General features: G+C 46.6%; 1 protein-coding gene across 4 annotated transcripts in view; it reads left to right on the top strand.

Moving 5' to 3' along the window:
- The window catches only part of Msra (methionine sulfoxide reductase A), a 335,755-nt gene that overhangs the window by 209,008 nt on the left and 104,243 nt on the right, over positions 1–22,504 (top strand). For 3 of the 4 annotated variants that reach the window (XM_071610626.1, XM_071610624.1, XM_071610627.1), the window contains exon 4: positions 15,669–15,773. The exons of the other annotated variant lie outside the window; for it this stretch is intronic. In XM_071610626.1, the coding sequence (XP_071466727.1) occupies positions 15,669–15,773 (105 nt within the window). The remainder of the gene's footprint in view (positions 1–15,668; positions 15,774–22,504) is intronic. 4 annotated transcript variants of the gene reach the window in all.

Genomic DNA, 22,504 nt, shown 5'->3' on the forward strand with positions numbered 1-22,504 from the left:
TCCCCAGTGACCTACCCCCTCCAATCATACCCCACCTGCATACAGTTCCCACTCTCTTTCGGTAGTCCACTCAAAGGAGTCATCCCCCCAAGAGTCCACTGAGAGGTCAGACCCCTCATGATGCAGACACTTCCTGAAAGCCCACCTCTGGACATCGCTGCACTGGGGACCAAGCCTTTAAATGCACAAGCCTTTGAGGACATTCCAGATCCAAACCATAACATTTATTAATCAAAGTAAAAAGCACTTTCTCCTGCAATCACCAATAAGTCAAAATAGCTCTAAATCACTTACTCTAAATCAGTATGTACAAGTTCTTTCTCTGTCTCCTCTTCCCCTTACCTCTTCTGCCCTGCACTTCCCCACTGGAAATGTTGAAAAACAAAGTTTAACTTATTTATTAAAAAGGATTGATTTAACAAAACAAGTAGAGAAGACACAAACATCACCTTCCAACAGCCGCCCTCAGGGATGATGGTGCACAGCAGCCTGGGCCGACCGACCTTGACAACAGTGCAGCACTCACGGGCACACGTGGCGGGCACACGTGGCTTTCACTCTGAAGATTTTGTGGAAGCAGAGACCTGAACAATACAAGTGCAGCGAGCACTGCACACCACACACCTTAGGCAAGTGTTAGAGATAAGAAACGGTCTTTAAGGGACAATTCCTGGCATGTGCTACAGGGGAAAATGGTATCAAATCTGCACAATGACCGGGCTCTATGGAGTGGCTCCTCTGTGGGGAATTGTACTTTGTTCTCTGTGCCAGAAACCTTGACCCCACCCTGTCTGTGAAGCAGGAGCCTGCTTTGTACAGGGGCACCGATCAAGACCACGGCCATTATCGAGCTGGGATCCAAGCATCTGAAGCTTATCACCAAGCACAATAGTGAGGCTTCTTAGCCACGTTTCTAATTATATTTTCCCTGCTTTTTAGATAAAGGGACAAAGAAATGTGGGACTTACTTTTCAGGTTTTTCAGACTGCTCTGAAGTGTTCTGTGCAAGGTGGAAGAGTGTCGTTTTGTTCCGTGGTGGTGCTGTGAAGAGAATGTGGGCTGCCCCACCCTCCTCCTGTGCAGTAGCATGCGGATGTCAGAGATGCATTAGGAGCTGAAATAATCCGTTTGTTCTTTCTAATGAATGGTAATAATTTATAATTTGTACTAATCAAAAACCTTTCATCCACGAAAACCAACAAGCTTCACAAACATCGTCCCCTCACCAACCTCAGCAGTGAGTAACCGGCAAGCACATTGCCGTGATTTGCAAGAGAGCCAGGATGGAGAACCTGGTACAGAAATCATTACTGATTTACCTGCAGCTTGAAATTTATTTTTTGAAGACACTTTGAACCATTTCCACTAGCTGTTTTGGCAGTCAAGGAAATAATTTCGACTGACCTCTACAATGGGTAGCTGCAAGATGAAAGCTACGCACGCAACTCATCTAGCCAGATGCTTTCTCCAGTGAGGAGCACATTTGCCAGCATCATTGTCTTTGGGGACAGGTATCCATTCTCTCCCCTCTTAGTGTCCAGCCTTGTTGTCTCTGCACTCCCAGGTGACAGAAGCTGCCATGGTGACACTGGGCCTGACTGTTCTCTAATCAGAGAGCCATGGAGATGCCCTTGAAATTGGCATCTCCATCTGTGGACTCTGACACCACCCAAGTGCCCCCCACAGGGTTGCTAAATGAATCTTGAATAGCGCAGCTCTTTCCAGCTCACTTTCTGGCCACTGACTCTGTACTGTTGATCCTGGAGTTCAGGATGAATTCTCCAACAAAAGTGTGGAAAGGCAGGCTGCTTCCCTATCTTTACTGCTTCTGTCCATAGTTTGTTGAGGAGACTTGGATTTTATTTGACTAACTGCTTTCCCCACCCTCTGCAGGAAAAGGGGGAATGGAGACCAGTGTTGCTCCCTAGAAAATACACAGGATTTGTAGGCTCCCCTTGAAGATCAAAGAGAAGAAGGCCCCATTCATAGCTCCAGGAGCTCCTTAAACCTAGCCCAGGAGACTTTCCTGGAAGGCTGGCCAGATCCAGTGCTCAGTGCAGACGTTGTTTATGCACGTCTTCACATCACACACACACACTCCTTTCTCTTTGCTTGGTAAAGGTTTCTTCAAGTTATCTTTCCAATAAACCATGCAAGATGCATCCAGACAGTCTCTTAGATTCCAGTGACACACTTAATCCTATATTTTGTCATATAAAAATTGCACACCACGACTGGCTGACCCCTGAGCCACCTTCACACTTGTTGGGAAGAGGACGGTTCTCCTGCCGGCACTTGGAGCCAGCCCTTCCCGCGGTTGCCAGTGCGGATTGACTTGCATGCTCCCACACTTCAACAACATCCTGAGCTCCAGGAAGCGGGGGAAGTCTTACCCACTGCTTTTCTTGCCTTGTAGCTGATTAGTCAGAATCTCACTTAATCATTTAAAAAATCTCCACAGAAACCTTCATTTTTTAAAACTTAAATAAGTAGATATTCTTGTGCATGTGTTGGGATCCAGGCCAGTGGTCCCCTGCTTGGACGGCCTCCTCCATTTTCTCAGCATAGCCTGGGACGAAGGGGGCTGGCATATTTAGGCCTGGATTCTGACTTGGCTCTCTTTTTGGTGTTGTGATTGTGATCAATTGATGTCTTTATGCCTGTTGTCCTCATCTGTGAAATGGGTGCAATAAAAGTGCCTCCTTTGTTAGCTTATTGGGAGGATTAAATTGATATGGAAACCACTTAGAACTGCACCTCACACAGTGAGTGCTGCCTGCGACTTTTGTTATTGTCATTCGGTGCCGTTACAATAAAAAAAAATTGAAGATACTTGTGTAGCAGTCTGAGCGCAGAACTCATCTGGACTTTGATGTGTTCCTCCCCAATCTTTTCTTTTCTTTTTTAATTGTGGTAAAATATACATAACATAAAATTTACCAATTTAGTCATTTTTACATTTTGGTAGTTCAGTAGTTCACCCCTTATCCTTGGTTTTTACTTTCTGTGGTTTCAGTTATTCATGATCAGCCACAGTCCAAAAATATTAAATACAAGATTCCAGAAATAAACAATTCATAAATGTTGTGTTGTGTGCTGCTCTGGGGAGTGTGATGAAATCGTACACTCTTCTGTTGCACCACCGTTCTGCTGGTACATGTGTCATCCGCCCCTTTGTCCAGCATATCCACACTGTATATGCTACCCACCCGTTAGTCACTCACTAGCTGTTATGGTTATCAGATTGACTGTCACTGTGTCACACTGCTTGTGTTTAAGTAACCCTTATTTTACCTCATAATGGCCCCTTAGCACAAAAGTACTTATATTGGCAGTTCTATTACCGTGTATTGTTATAATTGTTCTATTTTGTTGTTTTTATTGTAAATCTCCTGCTGTGCCTAATTTATAAATTAAACTTTATCATAGGTAAAGTATATATGGGAAAAATATAGTATATACAGTGTTCAGTACTATTCAAGGTTTCGGGCGTCAATTGGTGATCTGGGGGTATACCCCTCACAGACAAGGGAAGAGCGACTGTATTAAGTGCATTCGGATAGTTGTTGCAACCGCTGTCCATCTCCAGAACCTGTTTCATCTTGCAGATCTGAAACTGTGTCACCATTAAACACAGACTGATTTGCTCTATCCCAGCACCTGACACCATACTTCCCAATCTTTCGAAGTAGTCTTACGAAAACCTCATTTGATAGCATATTTAAAATCACTCCCTTTTATTGGGTTTTCTCCTAATGCATTTAAATTAATATTAATAGAAACAGAGCTGAACATCCTCACTCCCAGTTGTGTGTCTCAGTGGTACCCATTTTCCAACATCCAGCTAGATGCTCTCCCTCGATGGAACCTTCCTGTCCTCTTCCTTTCCAGACTTCCAGATGGCTTCTCTGTACTCTCCTGTGGCACCTGCACGTTTTACCTTGTTAGTGTTCTCCTGAGTCTCCTGAGGGTAGGCTCTTCATGTCACGTGTCTTTGAATTTCTTATATCACTGTCCTCGTCCTGTGCATGTAGCCAAGACTAGAGGCTCATGTCTGTTAAATTCCTGCATTGTTGGGCTGGGATGGAGAGAATGAGCAGAAGAAATAGGTATTATAGTTAACACCACCTGTGTGTATGTGTACATGTGAGTGTGCGTGCACATGTACCCGCAGTGTAATCCTCCCAGCTTGCCTTTTGGGCATTTTATAATAACTGCTGTGTGGACGAGGGACCTGAGATACAGAGAAGTTGAGAAATTCTTCCGAGTCAGCCTCCGACTGCACCGCCAATGCCCTTGGCGTGGTGGAACCATTTGGTGTGTTTCTCAGGGCATGTCTTTGGGCTCCTAAATTAATTACTGGCTATCATCAAAGATACACTAATCAAGACTAAAAGATTCCCAATATCAATCTAATTACAGCTGAGTTTGACTCTATAGGAAGCTATGGTGGCAATAATTTAGTGGTTCCCTTAATGCGGGTATTTATGCAGGAGAGCATGAGACTATGGAATCAACGGCCAGGTTGGAGCTGTGGCTTAAACCTGCTGGGCTCTGCTACCTGCTGCGAGGCCTGAAGTTAGCAAATGATTCTACCTCATTGAGGCTTGGCCTCTTCATCTGTAAAATGGACATAATATGGCACTACAATGAAGATTTAATAGATAATTCCTACATACGAAAGCTTTTGCTCAGGGCCTTGTTTCCTTCTGAAGTTGAAGTAATGATCGTAGGTCAAGGTATGGAGCCTAATGAATGCTCCCCATGTTTGTACTGACTATTTGGATGCCCTTCAAGGGTGAAGTCCTCAAGACTGAGAGACTCAGGGCTCACAAAGGCTACTGCAGCGCTCAGTGCCAAGAACGCTGGCTCCTCTTTCCCCAGAAGTCCTCTCAGACGGCAGGCAGGTGTCCTCCTGCGCACCCCTCTCCTGGAAGTCACTGCTTCATGCTGGACATTCCATTTAGGACGGCTGTCCTTCTGGGCCGTGAGCTTCTCGGGTGAGGAACTGTCTCACTCCCTGTTGTGTTAGCTGCACCCAAGAGTGAGGCCCGAGGCTCTTGGGCTCGCTGAGAACCTAAGGAGCAAAGCCCTCCTCTGTGAGGTCACGTGTGACTCCACCTGGAAGTGGCTTAAGAGTTGTGGTTGGTCCTGTCCCTGTTTCAATTCTACTGGCAGATTAGATCAGTTAGACCCATGCTTCTCAACTTTACAAAAGGAGCAACTCTCAGACATTTCTTCCTTGTGTCTGTCAGCCCCCTTTCATTAAATTTTAACATCACAGATGTCACTATCTGTCAGTTTATGTACTGTGACCCTTCAGAGGGCCACAACTATTTTGACATACAAGACATTTTTGTCCCTTAAGAACCAATTTTTGCCCTTTTGGACATGACAGCACCATCCCTGAGAATACCTGGGTTAGACTATAGTGGACTGAATTGCTCGAATCAGCTTGTTTGATCCTGTGAAGATTTTCTGAAGAGCTTCTGCTTGACATTTACAGAGTCAATTATAAACTTATTGTACCTTGGTTGCTTGTGTGGTTGACATGCTTTTGAGATAAAGCTGGTAGATATTTTTTTCGGAGGAATGGTTTGGTACAAATTCAGTGGAACTTTTTGGTACTGAATAGGCAGGCAGAACCAAGATGTTTTTCAAACCACCAACAGTATTTCCACTTGCAGCTAAGTTGTGAATAAATCGAAAGGCTTGGCCCTTAGTTCTGTTCTTCTCAAAAATATTTAGACCAACCAAGTAATCGTATTTATATTAATGGATTTAGATGTCTACATAAGGCACAGCCATTCCTCCTGGATGGCCCTTCTGCACCACTCCTGTGTGGCATATCTGTAAGCACTGTGCCATCAAGGTGGGAGAATATGCAGCCACCACATCAACTTTAAAAGTAGCTGTTATGTGGTTTAGGTACAGAATGAATAGGCAGTTTTCATTGTCCTGGATGACTTGAGGGAGCTCTCCTGGGTGCAGCAGCAGCCTTGACGTTGGTAATGGTGGGCTTGATAAGGTGCTTTTCTCATCTGTGTTAGTAAGGGTTGAGAATGTTTTTGATGAATATGAAAAGACATCAGACTTGGCTTTAAGGACTTCTGTTATCACGATTTCAGGGGTTCTCAGCTGTCTTCCAAGTTGGAATGACACTTTTAGGAAAAAACTGACCCCTGATGGCTCACCCAGGGAAGCCCATCAGAGAGCAGTTGTGCTGTTCTGGTGGTGTCAACGCAGACCCCACCTCCCTGACAGTGTCTGGCTGTTGCTCATGAAGTTCCATTATGGGTGGCTTACCGGTCACCTTGGTATATGGTACTAATAATACATACTTAGACACTAGTGATGAGGGACAGTCCTAATCACTACAGGAAGTCCCCAAAGTGCTCTCTCATATCCACCAGTGGATCACTACCATGCTCTGAGATCAGTAGAACAGGTATTAGAATTCCTGCTTTACATAGGAGCACCTTATGACTAAGAGAAGTAGAGTGGATTCTCTGGCAATTTGTGCCCTCAAATTTATGTCTTCTGACTATAAGTCAGTGTCCACTGAACTGCCCCACAGAGCCCTGAGACTCGAGCCTTCTCGAGAGCCACAGCGGAGGAGTGAATAGACTCCAAGAGGCACAAGTTGGACCCAGAGTATAAGGCAGATTTGACTCCAAAAGGCAGAAGTTCCCAGCAGTTGAGAGAGTCCAACAGTGGCATGCACTACTTTGTGAAGTGGTATGAGTCCTGTCCAGAAATGTTCATCTGCTTGTCTCAGTGGGGTGGAAGACGACAAAGCATTTAGCTAGGTGACCTTTTGGGACACAGAGAATTCTGAGATTTTTGTTAAAAAAAAAAATCGTCTTGAGTTTCCTCTGCCTCGTATTTCAAGCACCAAGATTCACAGCTTTCCTTCCCAGATGTGCGTCAGAAGTGCCCACAGAGTTGGTGAGAGTGCACACACCCAGGCCTGGCCCCAGATCTGCTGTATCAGAATTCCAGTGGGGATGGAGGGGTGGGTGTGAAAGTCCATCTCAAAACATTCCACAACCAATTCTGAGGCATAGAGTTGTAAAACACTCTTGTCCCGTGGCCCCCTGATAGGGTACCCATGGGCCTCGCTTCAGACGTGGTGCTGTAAGTCAGTAGCCTCAAGGAGACACTTTCTCAGTGTGCAGTACCTTGGCCATTAGGTAAAACTGTACTTGTTCCCTTGGCAGCGAGGTTACTGCCGTCTGTACTGGGCAGGTTGGTTTGGCTGACATCTCATCCTGCCTGCCTGTGTCATAGTAGGGTGAGGGCAGGTGCTAGTCTGGAAGACAGACGTCAATCAGCCCCCACCCATGGATCCTTCATGTGTTTCACATCCTGGAAATAATGGTTCAACAGGGTGAAGACCAGCCTCTATCATCAGCAGGCTGCGTGCCAGCGGGCTGCTCACTCCTATGCTAGTTACCAATCTTTACCTGCTAGTTACCTTGGTAGCACTGGGAACCTCTCCTGGCACCAAGAATCAATAGTTACATTTGACTGCTTTCTTGAGGAATTTTCTTGATCAAGTGTTCGACTGTGTCTATAGCCTTTCTCTGAGAGAATATCCACTGAGTGATCCATCCGTATAAAACATACACCAGTGGGTTCTCAGCTCCCCAGCATGTCTCCCCATGGTGGACAAAAAAAAAAGGAAAAAAATTACAATTGCTCACATAGTGTTTTTCCTACTTTTCACTGAATAGGATGCTTTTTAAAGCTTACATTTCTCGTCGGACACTTTAAGTGACTGATGAGACAAAAGAAAAAAAGCCAAGATAAAATGACAGTATAGACACTCCTCAAATCCTATAATGAACTCCACAGGGCATCCAATTTTGATGTATTAGGGGTTTTTTTTATAATGAGTACATTGTTGGAAATCACATTTTCCATCTGCAGGAGCTGGAGATGACACTGAGCTGACGTCTTACCTCTTTGTAGTTAATTAGCAAGAGGAAAGTAGTGTTTTGGATCTTCTATGGGAAGGGGAGTTCTATTCACCCACCCGCTCCCTCTTCCTTCAGACACCTGGATCTTTTTTGCGTGCTCTTTGATTTGGTTTAGTGGTTTGGATGAGTCTGGTTGGCAGGGAAAAGATGAGGGGCGTTGAAAAGTGGTTATTATTTAATGAAAAATAGTCAACGGTAGCTCACTTCTCCCCTCTGTCTGGCCTGTAGGATAAATAAACTAGATCAGGTCGTTTTATGTGAAAGAGCAGTTCCTTCCCTGAATGGGCAGCACCCATGGGACAAGAGATGTTTGTTGTCACCACAATGACTTTCGTCATCATCCCCGACACTTGGCCTGTGTGTGTAATTTTGTAGGCATTCAGTGAGTTTTCGTAGATCCATGAATAACTAAAACACCCTGTTGGCCACACAGTGAACGGATGTTACAGCCTTCGCTGTGTCTCCGGGTGGTGGCTATGTCTGTCTTAGGGTGCACTGCGAGGTCTATGTGGACTTCAGAGGCGAGGGGCAGAGAGGTGGAGCACTGTGTGCATGCCTGATTCCACCGGGGTCTGGTCCTCAGGCAGGTGAGTGGGCTGGGGTCCACATGGGGGTCAGGACCCTGTCCAGATGAAAGCTGAGTGAGTGGTGAGAAGATCAGTTAATGCATCCTCCCATTCTGGTGTTTTTATTAACAGCCTATTGTATGCTCAGTCCTGGGGACAGCAGAGAAGAGCTGCCGTCAGGGTGCCTTTCTCCAGGTCTCACTGGGCGGGAGACTACGCAGGTGCTTGGAACAGCTAGCATTCAAGTTTTCCCTGCAGAGAGCTTATCCCGGGAAGGATCAGGGAGGCTGAGCCTGAGGCTGGAAGAAAATCTCTTTGCTTGAGTCCCCTTTGTGTGCCAGGTTCAGGACGCTGCCTAGCACCATCTCGAGTCCTCACAGCCACCTTGTGAGTGACCTCAAGAATGTGACTCCATTGAGGACCCCAACTCTAAGCAAAGTCAGTCCCATCAAGTCACATGGACTGTGTTTCCTCTGGCATCTGCCTTTTCGGAAGGTTCCAGGATCAGAAGGCTTCCTGGAGGAGGAGGGGTGGAGGGTCCTCAGGAGCAGGTTGGGTCTGGACTGCAGTTGGCTGGAGAGAGGCTCGTGGGCTGTGGGCTGTGGGAGCAGGGGTGCAGGTAGACAGGAGCCTGGATCAGGGAGGGTGTGGGGACCCAAGGCAGAGATGGTGCCAGTGCTGGAGGGTCCTGATGCCAGGTGAAGGCTCCTGAAGCCCCAGGCAGAGGCCAGGAGTGGGAGAGGCAGCAGGTCCTGGAGCACTGTGGACTCTCGTTCCGGTCACCTCAGTTGCTCTTGGGCTCTTCGCCTTAGCTTTTCTAGCTGTGAGGTGATAACATTCCTCTTGGTCATCTCTAGGGTGGCTGTGTGTGGATCCAAACGCACCTGCATCTGAGGCAGGGGCTGGGCTTCCTGCTTCTCCTGATGGTAGCTGGCAGCACAGGGATGGGCCAGTGAGAAACCCTCACAGTAAGAGACACAAGGGCCCCACCCGCAGCAGAGAGCCCGAGCCTGGCCCCTGACCCTCCCCTGAAGTTCCCACCTGGTCCTCACATTCAACTCACTGGGGTGCCCCGCCCTCTCCTCCATCCACCTTGGTTTCTCCATCCATAAGGGCCCTGTCCCTCTGGATGTCTCTGATGTCCTGATATGCATGTGACCTGCCCAGAGTCACCTAGGGCTATCTGCTCTTTGTGTCCCTGCGTTCCTCAAGTCCAGGTCCCTTACTTAATATTTGTTTGACTTTAGATAGATTTCCTTTACTTCTGTGTCTCAATTTCCTCTTCCAAAAATTGAGAATGATATTAGCTGTCCCAGGGTGTTTGTGGGTCCACTCAATCCATGCACGTCAGGAGCCTAGAACAACGCACGGTGCTTAAAGAATGCCCATGGTGGCTATCTGCACTACTACTCCTGGGGACCAGTCTCCTTCTCCTCACTGCGGCAGATGAATCTCCTCCCTCCCCTTTTCTCCTGCCTTCCCCTCTGCTCCCTCTCCGCCCCACCTCATCCTTTCCCCTCTCCAGCCTTCCTTCCTGTCTCCTCCTGAGGCCTTGGGGGCTCCCTGTGCTCCTGACCTTGCAGACACAATATGCACTGGGGTGCCAGGGTACATAGTTGAGGGTTGACCCCTTAAGAAGTCCGTAGGCTGTCTTAGTCAGTGGTTTCCAACCGGCACCACTTCTAAGAATCACCTGGGGAATCCAGTAAGCATACAGATTCCCAGACTCCAAACATTATGAGCTCTAGAAATGGTAGTGATCCATTTTAACAGTGCTGTTAATAAAAAGCTAATGTTGAGTGAGCTGGGCATGGTGGTGCATGCCTATAATCCCAGTGACTCTGTGGGCCGAGGCAGGAGGATTGCAAGTTCAAAGTCAGCCTCAGCAATTTAGTGAGAACCCGTTTCAAAGTGAGAAATAAAAAGGAGTAGGCCTTGGCATAATTCCTAGTACAAAAAAAAATAATTTAAAGCAAATGTTGGTGGAGTTCTTATGTATGTGAAGCCTCATGCTGCTCTCAATACTTCCCATGGACAATTTACATTTATTTGTTTGTTTGTTTGTTTATTTATTGTGGGTGAACATTTATTTATTTGTATGTGGTGCTAAGAATCAAACCCAATGCCTCACACATGCTAGGCAAGCGCTCTCCCACTGAGCCACAACCCCAGCACTCCCATGGATTATTGAACTCAGGATCAAAACAGTTCTCTGGGGCAAGTACCACTAATGTCCCCATTTACAGATAAGGAAGTCAAGAAGTCAAAGCCCAGAGAAGAGCTTTGCCAAGGCCACACAGCTGCCAAGTGGCCAGGATGCCCACCTGGGCACAGGGCTCCTGAACTGAGCTCCTAGACACGTCAGGGTGGCACCTGGCAGCCTGTGCCTACAGCTCAGCGGGATCTCTCGTAGGATACTTTGTCTTGGAAGGAATGGCCCCTCCCCCAGCCTCTGTACCTTTCACCTTCCTCGGGATCTGTGAGGTCAGGCAGCAGAGCAAGGCGCTCAGAGAGGGCACTCCTGCTTTCCCATCTTTCCTTTTAAGATATTTTGGAACAGCAGTGCGAAGGCACCTGGGCTGCTGCTGTGGATGTTAATGAGTGTGTTTGCCCGTCACATCTATCATGCTATTTGCACGATGTAATGTGAAGATGCGGCTCGAAATATTTTTAAGATATGGCCTTTTATCTCTGGAAGCACCAGACAGTATTTGCAGATTGGCCTCTGGAATGAAATGAGCCTGTAACGTTGGCTGGCTCCTGCGAAGCGCGGGCATTTCCATAAGTGGTTCCGAGTCCCTTAATCCTTTTGATCATTTGCACTGTGTATTTTTACACAGGTTCTTTTACTTTGGAGAAATAAAGTAAAGAAACTTAAAGGTGAGTTTGGCAAGGGCATCTCTGTACTGTTTGTCAATGCAAATGGACCTTGAATTTGAATGATCGTGGTTTCTCTTAAACAACTAGGCATCTTTAAACCTCTCCACAAATAGTGTCTGCATCTGTGTCTGTGGGGATCGAGTCTGCAAGTGTTGGCTGGTGAGCGGTAAACTTTCCTGACCCCATATTGCTGTTGCAAAAGAAGAGCCTAATCCTGCAAAATATTTTTGACAGCCTGGGTATCAGCTACCACCAGCTGTGATTTCTCATCAGAGCCACTGCTGTGTGACGTTTGCTTGCTCTTAGTGACTCCAGTTTCCTCTGTTCTGAAGGGGCTTGGGGTCATAGAGTGGGCCCAAGCTTCCTCTTAGCTTGAAACCTAGTTGGCTTGTGGCTGTGTCTACCACTTACCAGCTGTGTGATATTGTATGAGAAAACTTGTGGACAGAACTGTTTCCTCATCTGTAAGATGGGACCATGTCTTTCTTGCACACTTGCAAACAGTTCATGTCCCCCGCTTCAAAACAGCATTATTCATGGCAGCTGAAAGGTGGAAGCACCCCACATGTGTCTTGAGGGGTGAGTGGATGGGTAACATGTGGCGCGTGCACACACATACCCACACTGAAATACCAGGAAGGAGATTCTGACATCTGGATGAACCTTGAGGACATCACACCAAATGAAATAAGCCCGTCACAAAAAGACAAATACCTTATGATTCCACTTTATATGGAGATACCTGAAGCAGACAAATTCATGGAGAAAGAAAGTAGGATGGGGGTGCCAGGGCCAGGAGAGGGGAGGAGCATTGGTGTTGAATGGGTGTGGTTTTGTAGGATGAGAAGCTCCCGAGGTGGGTGGTGTTTGCTGGACCATGAATGTATTGAACCCCACTGAGCTGTGCGCTTAAAAATGGCTCAGTCTTATGTGGCTAATGTTATGTTATATATTCTTTATCACAGTAGAGGAAACTTGCTGTGAGCGCAAAGTGGCACCAAGTAGGCCGAGTGCCCGCCAGGCTGTTGGTGTTCTAGGACTAGCAGTTTTCCCTGCGGTGAGCATGCTGGGTTTTGATAGTTACTGCATTTCATCTTGCGGCTGTTCCATGAAGCATTTCTCTCCTTGGACTTCTGTGTTTCTTATAGTCCTCCACCTTTGTGAGAATGGTGGTCTGAATGAGAGTCCTCAGACATCTTTTCCCTCTTTTGGGGTTGTACTTTTGAGGTTTCCTGGATCGTTCATCAAGATGAATGCACACCTTTGTGGCTCGTGCCATGTGTGCCAGGGGGCTTTCCCATAGGGCATGGGGACTTTTCCCTGTCACTGGACAGAAAGGGCACTGGTTCCACTATGTCCTCAACAATAGCAGCATGCTTTCAAGGGGCTGTACAAATGGTAATAAATAAGAGGTGGTATGCTAGTGTTTTCATATGCACCTATTTGCTCTTATTTGATCTAAAGATGTTGAGCATTTCGCATGTCTTGATTTACATTTATCTCTTCCTATATGAATAGTCTGCTTATAGCTTTTGCTTATATTTCTAGTGTGGCTTCAATGCTTTTCATACCAAATACATGATACATGTGTCATATTTATAACATACTGTTACCATTTTTAATATTCAGAATTTTCAAGCTTATGTAGTTAAATCATTCAACACTTCAAATGACAAAATAAGATTTTAAAGTAGATCAAAAGTGGTTTACATAACATGATTATTATACCTGCTGAATGTTCTTCCTAGACTCTCTCCTGTCATTTTTTTCTGCTCTGTCAGCATAGAATTTGTTTCGATGCTAACTTAAATGACTAAAGTATTTTAATTAAAATTATATGGAATGACCAACTAATAATAAAACATCAACATAATGACCAATTATAACTCAATGTAAATAGGGCATGGCAAAAATTAGAGCAAAGAAAGAATGAAATTTACTAATAAACATGAAACTTATTTTTAACTCACTAATAATTAAATTCATTATAACTGAAACAATAGAATACTGACTTCTAGCTATAAATTGCAAAGGTCTAAAACCATTTAACAGCAAGCGAATCTGGCCCTTAAATATGCTGCTAATGGGGAAAGAAAATTGGGTCAACTTTACTGAAAAGCAGTTTGTCACTAGCCATCAAGAAATTTTAAAACGTTTATAAACGCTGATTTAGAAATTCCATTTATATAACTATGGCTTTCGGCAGCTTTAGAAGTGTGGAAAACTACTTACATTCAGGGATAAAAATAGGATTCAGTCTGAATGCCCAATGACAGGGAATGATTGACTAAGTAACCGGACAGCCATCTGATGGAGTGTTATGTAGTCATTCTAAGTGGTGTTTTCTGAAAATTTCAGTGGCATGGGGAAATAATCTCAGTACACCGGTAAGTGGGAAGCCTGCTATCACGATACAGTCGTAGAAACTGCACATGGGTGTGCTTGTGCATGTGCATCTGGATGCCTTCAGAAAGGGACGCATAAGAAGAGTTTATAGTGCTTATGTTGCATGAATACAGGCGGGTTTTATTTTATATTTGGGTGCTTCTGCCATATTTTCTAAGCTTTATCTCACTTGTGATTATTGCATCTACAATCAGAAAGAAATTATATATTAAAAAAGTTAAAGATAATTGGTAGATTTCTTTCCTTTCCTGAACTTATGTTCCCAATGTGCACCTTGCTTTTGCTCTCCTGGGATGTGCTGAGTAGAACTCTGGACAAGAAGTCAGAGGGTGTTTTATTTAGGTTATGGCACAAAATTCACTGGCTCTGTGACCTCAAGCCAATTGACCTTACTTGAATCTCAGCTTTTGGGTTTGTGGAATGGGAATTTCTACCTTCTCCGCTGCCGGCATTAGATGGTTATAAGAACGAAAGAGGAAAAACCAGCATAGGAAAACACCAGCAAACCATGGCGCAGTTTGGGTGTCCCCAGGCCACCCTCGTGCCTGACAGTCTGCTGGAGGGACCATCGGAGCTCACTGAAAGCTGTTCCACTTGCACTTATGATTTATCATAGGGAACAAGCACAGCTCAAAATCGGCTGCAGAGGTGGGGGCAGTGTCTGGAGGGTTCCCAGGCCTTCTGGTCTCCTCTCCTGTGGAGTCTGCACGTGTTAACCTCCCGGCATCCACGTCTGACAGCGTGCAGAGAGCATTGCATGCCAGAGAGACTTGCCGAAGCTTTGGTGTGCAGAGCTTTGACTGTGGCTCCACTGTGCCCCATGGCTCACCTCAGGCCCCAGCTTGACTGACGACATGTCATCCACAGCCCCCACCCTGCTTCACACGGCTGCTCCTCCGCCCATCCTCAGAGCTGGAGTGGCCAGCCCCATTCCTGTCTTCTATCAGAGAGGACATAAGTTATCTCCCAGTAGCCAAGGGCCAAGGCCAGACCTCTGTTTGGACAAAGTCAAGTTCTTCATTACACATGAGGTGACTGAAAGAGACAGAAAAGGAATATAAATACAGAGATGCTGACAGTAGGGAGGGTGTGTTTTTCACCAAGTTCTAAGGCTGTGCAGTAGGAGGGACGTGAACTCCCTATTGTGAATGATTCCTCACTCCCAATCCCTGGAACCTCCGGACTGGCTTTGAGAATGAGCCTGCACCAGTGGGCCCTGCAAACATTTGCTGCAGTCACTGTTTACCAGAGAGGCCTGAGTCATTGTTTCCTGAGAAGGCACTTTCCACGGCCGTGTGTTTGAACCTGGTCCTTGCCCCCGTGTCAGCAGCACAGCAGATACAGCTCTCCACTAGCCAACTCATCTACTGTGAAGCCTTCTCGGCCTGCGGTTACGGGTTTCTCCACGGCACCACCCTGCTCCGTAGGGCAGCTGAGCTTACTGTGTTTAACATGGGGCAAGAATAAGCAGGCTCATTCCCCTCTGCAGGGTTCCAGTCTTGACTGTTATGTCAGGTTGGGTTATAGGATTTCATCAGAGTGAGATTAGAAAAATGAAAATCCAAGTTCATTTCTCATGGACTTAAAGATAATAGGAAGAGCACAATGGAGAATCCACAGCCCCAGGAAGCTCACTGGAGTGCAGCCGTGTGCTCCCATGGGAAAAGAGCCAGCACAGAGGCTCAGGATGAGGCCGCTCAAGTCCACTCGTGCTTTTGCCCCTCCTGCAGAGGGAATCATTTCAGCTTCTGTCTGTTGGTTTCTTGAGAACAAATAATTTGCAATAAATTGATGTTGTCAGTAAATTTTGATTGTACATTCTGTTTCTTTCAAGAAAAAACTGGCCATGCAGAAGTCGTCCGGGTTGTGTACCAGCCGGAACACATCAGCTTTGAGGAACTGCTCAAGGTCTTCTGGGAGAATCACGACCCGACCCAAGGTAGAGTGATGAGTGAGCCAGTATTTAATTATCTTACTAATTACAGCTGGGATAATTAGTGTTTGAGCTGCATGGAAGAGATGAACCTTGAAATCACACAGGAGCTCAAGAATATGATTGCAGACATTTATTGACGGAGAAGAGGAGGGGCTGGGGAGAAAAAGGGTGAGAGAATAAAGGCGCAGCCACATTCAGCGCCCCTCCCCCCTTACAGCTGTCAGGGGTGGGAAAATTCCCACAGAGAAAGATGCCAGACAATGGAGATCCGTTCACCTTTGATTATTGCATTATTCCTCCTTAATGCAGTCTTTTGTCTACAAAATTAAAGTGTCTTTCCGCAGCTCCAAAGTTTTCCTGATTTATGCTTCCTTTATTTCTCCGAGTTCAGCCTTCCTCATCTTTTGACGTTATCAGGTTTGTTCTCTAAGCAAACGTCTGGGGTGATTACAGAAAGAAGAATGTGAAGGTAAAATGCTGTATTCAGTAGGTCTACAATGCTTGGGTTATTTAAGTATTTCATTTGTCTTCCTTAGAATTTGTTATGTGGAAATATTAATATATATTTAGACTATAAACAACAGTGGCCAGAAATTTTATTTGAATTCACACACAAATGGAAAACCCCGTGTTGGCAAATATTATAATGTTCAACAAAGAAGCAATTTCCAGATTGCGCCCTCAGCCTCCCCAGTGCTGCTTTGCCAGACAGAAGTCTGTCTCCCCAACAAACCACTTCCTTTGGAGTCAGGGGTTTGTGCTGTGGCTGGGCCACGTTCACTGTTTCCCGATGAGTCAATATGCTTTTTCCAACCGTGCGTTGTACTTGAGGTGGAATCTTCATAAGATCCCAGCAGCACAGGTTGGTAGGCTCTGAGTGCTGCTTCTGAGAACCATCTAGTGCCAGGGTGATCTGCCAGAGGGCAAAGGTCACAGCAAAGGCCATGCAGGGAGTGATAGCTCCAGCCAGGTCAGATGGATCTGGGATGCAGGCAGATCCACCAGGTGGCTCAAGGCCCTAGGTCTGGGCTAGGAAGGAGGCCAGGCAGGTAGTCATGACAACGTTCTTTGTTTGACATGGTGGTAGGTCCCTGGTGGGACAAGGATGAGGTGTGAGGCAGGGTAGACTGAGGACTTCAGTCAGAAGGGGCAGAGGAGACCCCAGTTTGGACCACTGGACTCTCATAGCACACACAAAAAGTAGGCCTGAGGGATTGGGCTCTGACTGTTGGGTGTCATAATAGTGTGGCAATGGCCAAGGACTCATGCTGGTAAGCCTTCCATCAGACACAGCAGACATTTAGTCTTTTGGCTGGCAGAACCCTGGGTCTGAGAGATGCTGAGAGCTCCACAATTTATCAGTGGATACTCACCTGGGATTCCAGAGAAGGCTGAAGCCATGGGGGAGCCAGGTTCCTGCAGGCCAAGTCCATGTCCTGGGACCTGGCCTACTGTAATGAAGCCTGTCATCGACTTCTCTGCCCTTGTCCCTTTTACCCTCTTTCCTACTTTGATTGTGTCTTTGTCAGGACCAGCAGGTAATAGATTGCTAGCCCTGGCCCCTGAACCTTGGGGAGAACTCTACCTTAACCAGAACCTCAAAGAACCTCCTGTTCTCCCACTGCACATATCACCTTGGCCTGAACTTGCCCAGTCTTCATCCGGCCACCACTTTGAAGATCTTGTTTGCTGTCTGTATTCGTTTATGGGGGCCATCATAACAAAGTGCCACAGACGGGGTGGCTTCAACAGTAGATATTTATTCTCACTGTTCTGGAGACTAGAAATCCAAGGTCAAGCAGCAGCAGGTTTTATTTCTCCTGAGGCCTCTCTCTTTAGCTTACAAGATGGCCATCCTTCCTCAGTGTCCTCACGTGGACTTTCCGCTGTGTGTCTCTCTGCTTAATCTCTTTTTATAAGGACACCAGTCACTGAATCAGGGCCTACTCTAGTGATCTTGATTTACCTTACTTACCTCTTTAAAAACGTTATCAAACTACAAATACAGTCCCATTCTGTGGTGCTAACGTTCAAGACTTGACACGTGGACTTGAGGGATTGAGCCCATAAGGTGATCTAGTGATGTAGTGGCTTTATTTGGAGCTGCATCCACAGACTCGTAAGTGGGGAGATTCTAGTGGTCATCTGGCTGAATGTCACAGCCTTGACCTCAGTGCTCCCACATTATTATCATAACTGCTTCCTGGGTAGCCAGCGTGGTGGGCCACAATAGTCATCTTTCTGTGTCTGATAAGGCTCCTTATGACCCTTCTGGAGACAGTCTGGGTGTCGCTGGTCCAAGGGGTGGGTTCATGACTGGTCTGGCCAATCACAGTACATTTTCCTGTTGACAACAGACCCAAGTACTGGGCTTGTGACCCAAGCAGGGCCAATTAGCGTCCTTCCCTGTATGAGAAGGAACAACATTTTCCTTTGCTGAGGTGCCAAGGCAGAGGTGGTCTGGGTGTGGGAAGAACCTACCTACAGGAGAAGTAGGGAAAATGAGCAGAGGCACTGAGAGATGAGAGGACCCTCTGGGAGGCGCCGTGGCCCCGAGAAGGAGAGGTCCTTCCCACAGCCCGCCGTGACTCTCGGAGCTCTCCTGGTGGCTTTCCAGGCTACCAGAGCTCCCATGATGTGCTCCCTGGTTGTTTTTCTTTAGCTAGGTTTTTAAATTACTATTGCTTGCAATAACAAAAATCTGAATTCATCCATTCATCCACCTTAATTACTGTGTTCATTATACTGGTAACTAGATAACCTTTTCATCTGGGTTTATATATCAGAAGCATAAACTATCACTTCACATGTGGAGTAGGGACACTAAAAATGAAACTTCAAGACCTGTTGGTGGTTTGATTAGAGATTTCTTCGGTAATTCAGAATTTAGAATTAGGGTTTAGGATTTAGGCAGTGTGGCCTGAAAAACATAGGAGAGTCCCTCTCAATGTCTCTGATCTGCTGTAAAAGAGTCACTAATAAAGGACATTCATTTTACGTCCTGCTGCTAGATGGTGCTAAACCACCAAGTGGTCTGGAATATGCAGGAGAAGCTTGGTTAATGCACAGGGAAGAATCCTACCCATCTCCCAGCAAAAAAACAGTGAAGTTCAGTGTACTGAGATCAAATCAATGAACATACAAATAGGTAGATATAAGATTGTAGGTGAAAATATTAAGAAAAAAATCATTAAAAGAGGTATGTGTTAATGCTGGAACATTAAAAGCAAAACAACAACAACACAAACCATAAGTCAGAACTCTGGAGCCAACGACTTTAATATTCCCCAGGAATCCTGAAGGTCCAAAATATGTAGTCTCATGTCACTTTTCAGAATTTGAAACTTACTCCCTGAAGGATGCACAGGCAGCAGGAGAGCCTAGCTGTGAATGAACTTGGCCAGCCATGTCACATTCCCCAGTGAAACGAGAGCCACCAACAGAGTGGATGAGGGTATTGTGAAAGGTCTTAACTGCTCACTCAAAACCTGGATGTCGCAGAAGAACAGCAGGTTGGATTTGGGCAACTCTAGTCTGTGAAGCAAACCCACTTGGGTTTCTTTCCAGAAATGAGAATAAGCAATTCCTAAAACCCCTTGAGGAATGCTCCTACCATTGTCAGAATTGCTTATCAGCAAAGAGACAGAACCCCAGCCAAAGTTGAGAAGGCCTTGACCTTTGCTGTGGAGATGTGCCCGGGAGGTGCGTGATCCTCCACAGGAATATGACTCAAGAGAAATATATTTTAATTAGCATGTTGGAAGACTTTAGTACCTTATTGATAAAGTAATTAAGCATTTGAAGGGGACACTTAAATTTTTGGTTACAATTTTTTGCATTTTGTGGGAGAAGCAGTATCCTAGAGAAGCAGTATACTGCAATGACATTTGCAAATGTGGGGATTCTAGGTAATGTCAAGTGTCTGACTATAGCAAAATCAGCAGGAGGCTAACCTTAAAGTCCCTCTTCCATTAAATCAGATCTTCTTGGTATAGACTAAACAAAACTCTGCATGTTCTTCACTGCTACAAGGCCCTGAATCAGCTGTCACTGTGTCTGCCCTGTGGGTAGAACAAAGTCCCAGACCTAACCTGCCATTTTGAAGGTAGTGAAGCCAGTAGGAGGGAGAATGGGAAATGCAGGTATCATAAGATACAGGTGGAGCAGAGACCTGTCATTCATAGCCACTGTGGATGAGTTCAGAGAGTCCCACCGAAGGGGTCAGCTTCAGGTGCAGCAGAAGACCTGACAGCATTATTTTACGTTTGCTCAGTGAATAAAATAGTATTTTACCTTAATTGGCCAGTTACTACAAAACCTGAGCTTTTGCCAAAACATCAAATACCACCGTCAACTAACACATTCTGTGCTGGCTTTCCCCCATCTTGCTCATGGGACAAATAGAGTTCCCTGTGCTTCCGGAGCATGTGCGTTCCTGGCCACTTGGTTGCCAGACTCCTGCAGTCCCCAGCAACACAGCAGAGCCTGAGATTTAAGAGATTTGGGTTCTCATCTGTGAAAAGGGCTAATGATAACTTTACGCCCACTTCACGGGCTGTCCTAAGAACGAAGTAAGTATTGTGAAAATGCTGGTCCCATGCAAATGCTGGAGAGTGTGGTTGTTTTTCTCAGTACAACAAGACCATGTCGCCAGATTTTAGAATTCACTCCTATATTCACATTGCCCTTGATTTCTTTCTGTGGGAACTATCGCACCCTCCAACTACTAAGAGTGTGACTCCTCTACTCACAGAGGTTCTTCAGCCCCTTGTGCTGGTTGGAGGAGTGGCCTTGTTGGCGCTGTGGTTCTGTGTTGCTGCTGAGCAGCTGCTGGTGGGCCTGGGGGACCCTTCCTCAGAGCTCCTGAGGTTTACTGCTGAGTCGGGTCCCAGCCTCGCACCCCTGGTCTGCAGCCTTCTACCTGCCATGCCCTGTGCACAGGTGACACAGTTTGGCCCTCCAGTTCCTGCATAGGATACGGACACAGACCATGTGCCTCAGCCTAAGCTACAGGACACAAAGCATAGACTTCAGCTTTGGCTGACTTCACACCATAAATTTGACTTCTCAATTACAAACCATTCTGTGCTCCTCAATCCTGGGCCAAGGATGGAGACATTTATTAAACACCTTATGGGCCAGTCTTAGGGATGGGTGTTTTACACTTCTCATTCCATTGAATCTTGATCATAGACCTATGAAGTAGCGTCCTTGTCATCATCTAACAGGAGAGAATTGAGGGCCCAAGGACTTGGTCTTGCTTGATATGGATGGGCCCCTACTCTGTCTGGAGCTCATGTCTGTTTTCTTCCCTGGTTCTGGAGGGTGCAGGCTGCCTGACCGGGTGGACCTTTTCAATGCACAATCATGTTGGCGGGGCCCCAGGTGGTGGTAACTGTGCCTTTAGTGTCTTTTCTCAAGCAAATATAGTAAATAGCAAGCATGAATTTAATTCTGCTCCACATTGAACGCCTCGCCACACCTCCCGTAGCTCTGGGAGAGGACAGTGCTCCCACACATGCATCCCAGCCTCCAGGCACGCAAGCTCACGGTGTGGATCTGAGAGCCTCCTGGGACAACTGCAAGTCAGGAGCACCCAGGTCGCTGCTTTGGGAGCAATGGCCTGTCAGCAGAGGCCTCTGGCTGAGACTGCTTGTGGACTCAGTATGGGTTTCCCACTTGGGTAGTTTGGGAATTCTAGCTGGATGTGCAGCCACCCGGGAAGACTCAAGTTCCCAGACTCCTTAGAGCCGAGAATGGCATGTGTCAAAATTGCGACTCCTGGAGCATTCGCAAAGTGCCACTGCTGGGTTCCTTGAGGAAGGGCATCCTCCTCCTCTTCTTCCCTTCCCAGGGGCAGGTGTGGCTGCAGTGCTGAACCACTGTGGACCGTAAGGACCAAGGAGCTGAGACAGAAGGATCCAGAGTCACCACCTCAGGCTGGACTGTACAGGCAAGAATCATCCTGTTCAAACTACTGTTATTTTCACTCAGTTTAGGCCTCTTTGCCTGTCCTTTTCTCCAGCACCTAAAGCCACGTTCTAACCAACACAGCCTCCAACTTTAAACGACGCCAACTCCTGTTGCCCCTCTAAAGCCTTAATTAAAACACTCCCTTGATTAAATGTCTTTAGCCAAACCTCTGATGAGAATATGGACCCAGGTTAGCAAAGCTGTGGTGGTGAGGCAGGCTGGCCACACCCCTGCTCAGTGGCCACCTGTCGTTTCTCCCTTGGCCCTTAGCCTCCAGCCTCCAGGGACCTCTTGACCAGCCCACTCTGCCTGCTTTAAGCCCTTTGCTGGCTGCCCAGTTTCTTTGGGACAGTTTACTGACTCTGCAGCTTGGCTGGATTAACTGAGGCACCTCACCCTCCAACCTCCGCTCAAGCCAGGTGCCTGCCTCTTGCTCACCTCACCTCGTTACTGGGGCCTTTGCTTGTTCCATTCCTAAAAGGCTCACGTGCCTTCCTGCCTGGGATCTGGGGCTACTGCTCAGTCTGCCCACAGATCTTGATGGGACCTGCCCGCTCTGTTCTCTAGGCCTCAGGATGTCCAGTCCTCACTGAGGTCTCCCCCCACACCCTGTCCCCACCCCCAAGTGGCTCTCTACCTTGTGCTCCCTGTCATTGGTCATTGGCGGTTTACTGGTTTGTTTTTCGTTGAGCTGACCCTTTCTCATGGAAAGAGTGAATGGAGCTGTTTCTGTGCCCGTAAAGAGTTCCTGCCCCGGAAGT

Source organism: Marmota flaviventris, chromosome 3, assembly GCF_047511675.1.
Source record: "Marmota flaviventris isolate mMarFla1 chromosome 3, mMarFla1.hap1, whole genome shotgun sequence".
NCBI lineage: Eukaryota > Metazoa > Chordata > Mammalia > Rodentia > Sciuridae > Marmota > Marmota flaviventris.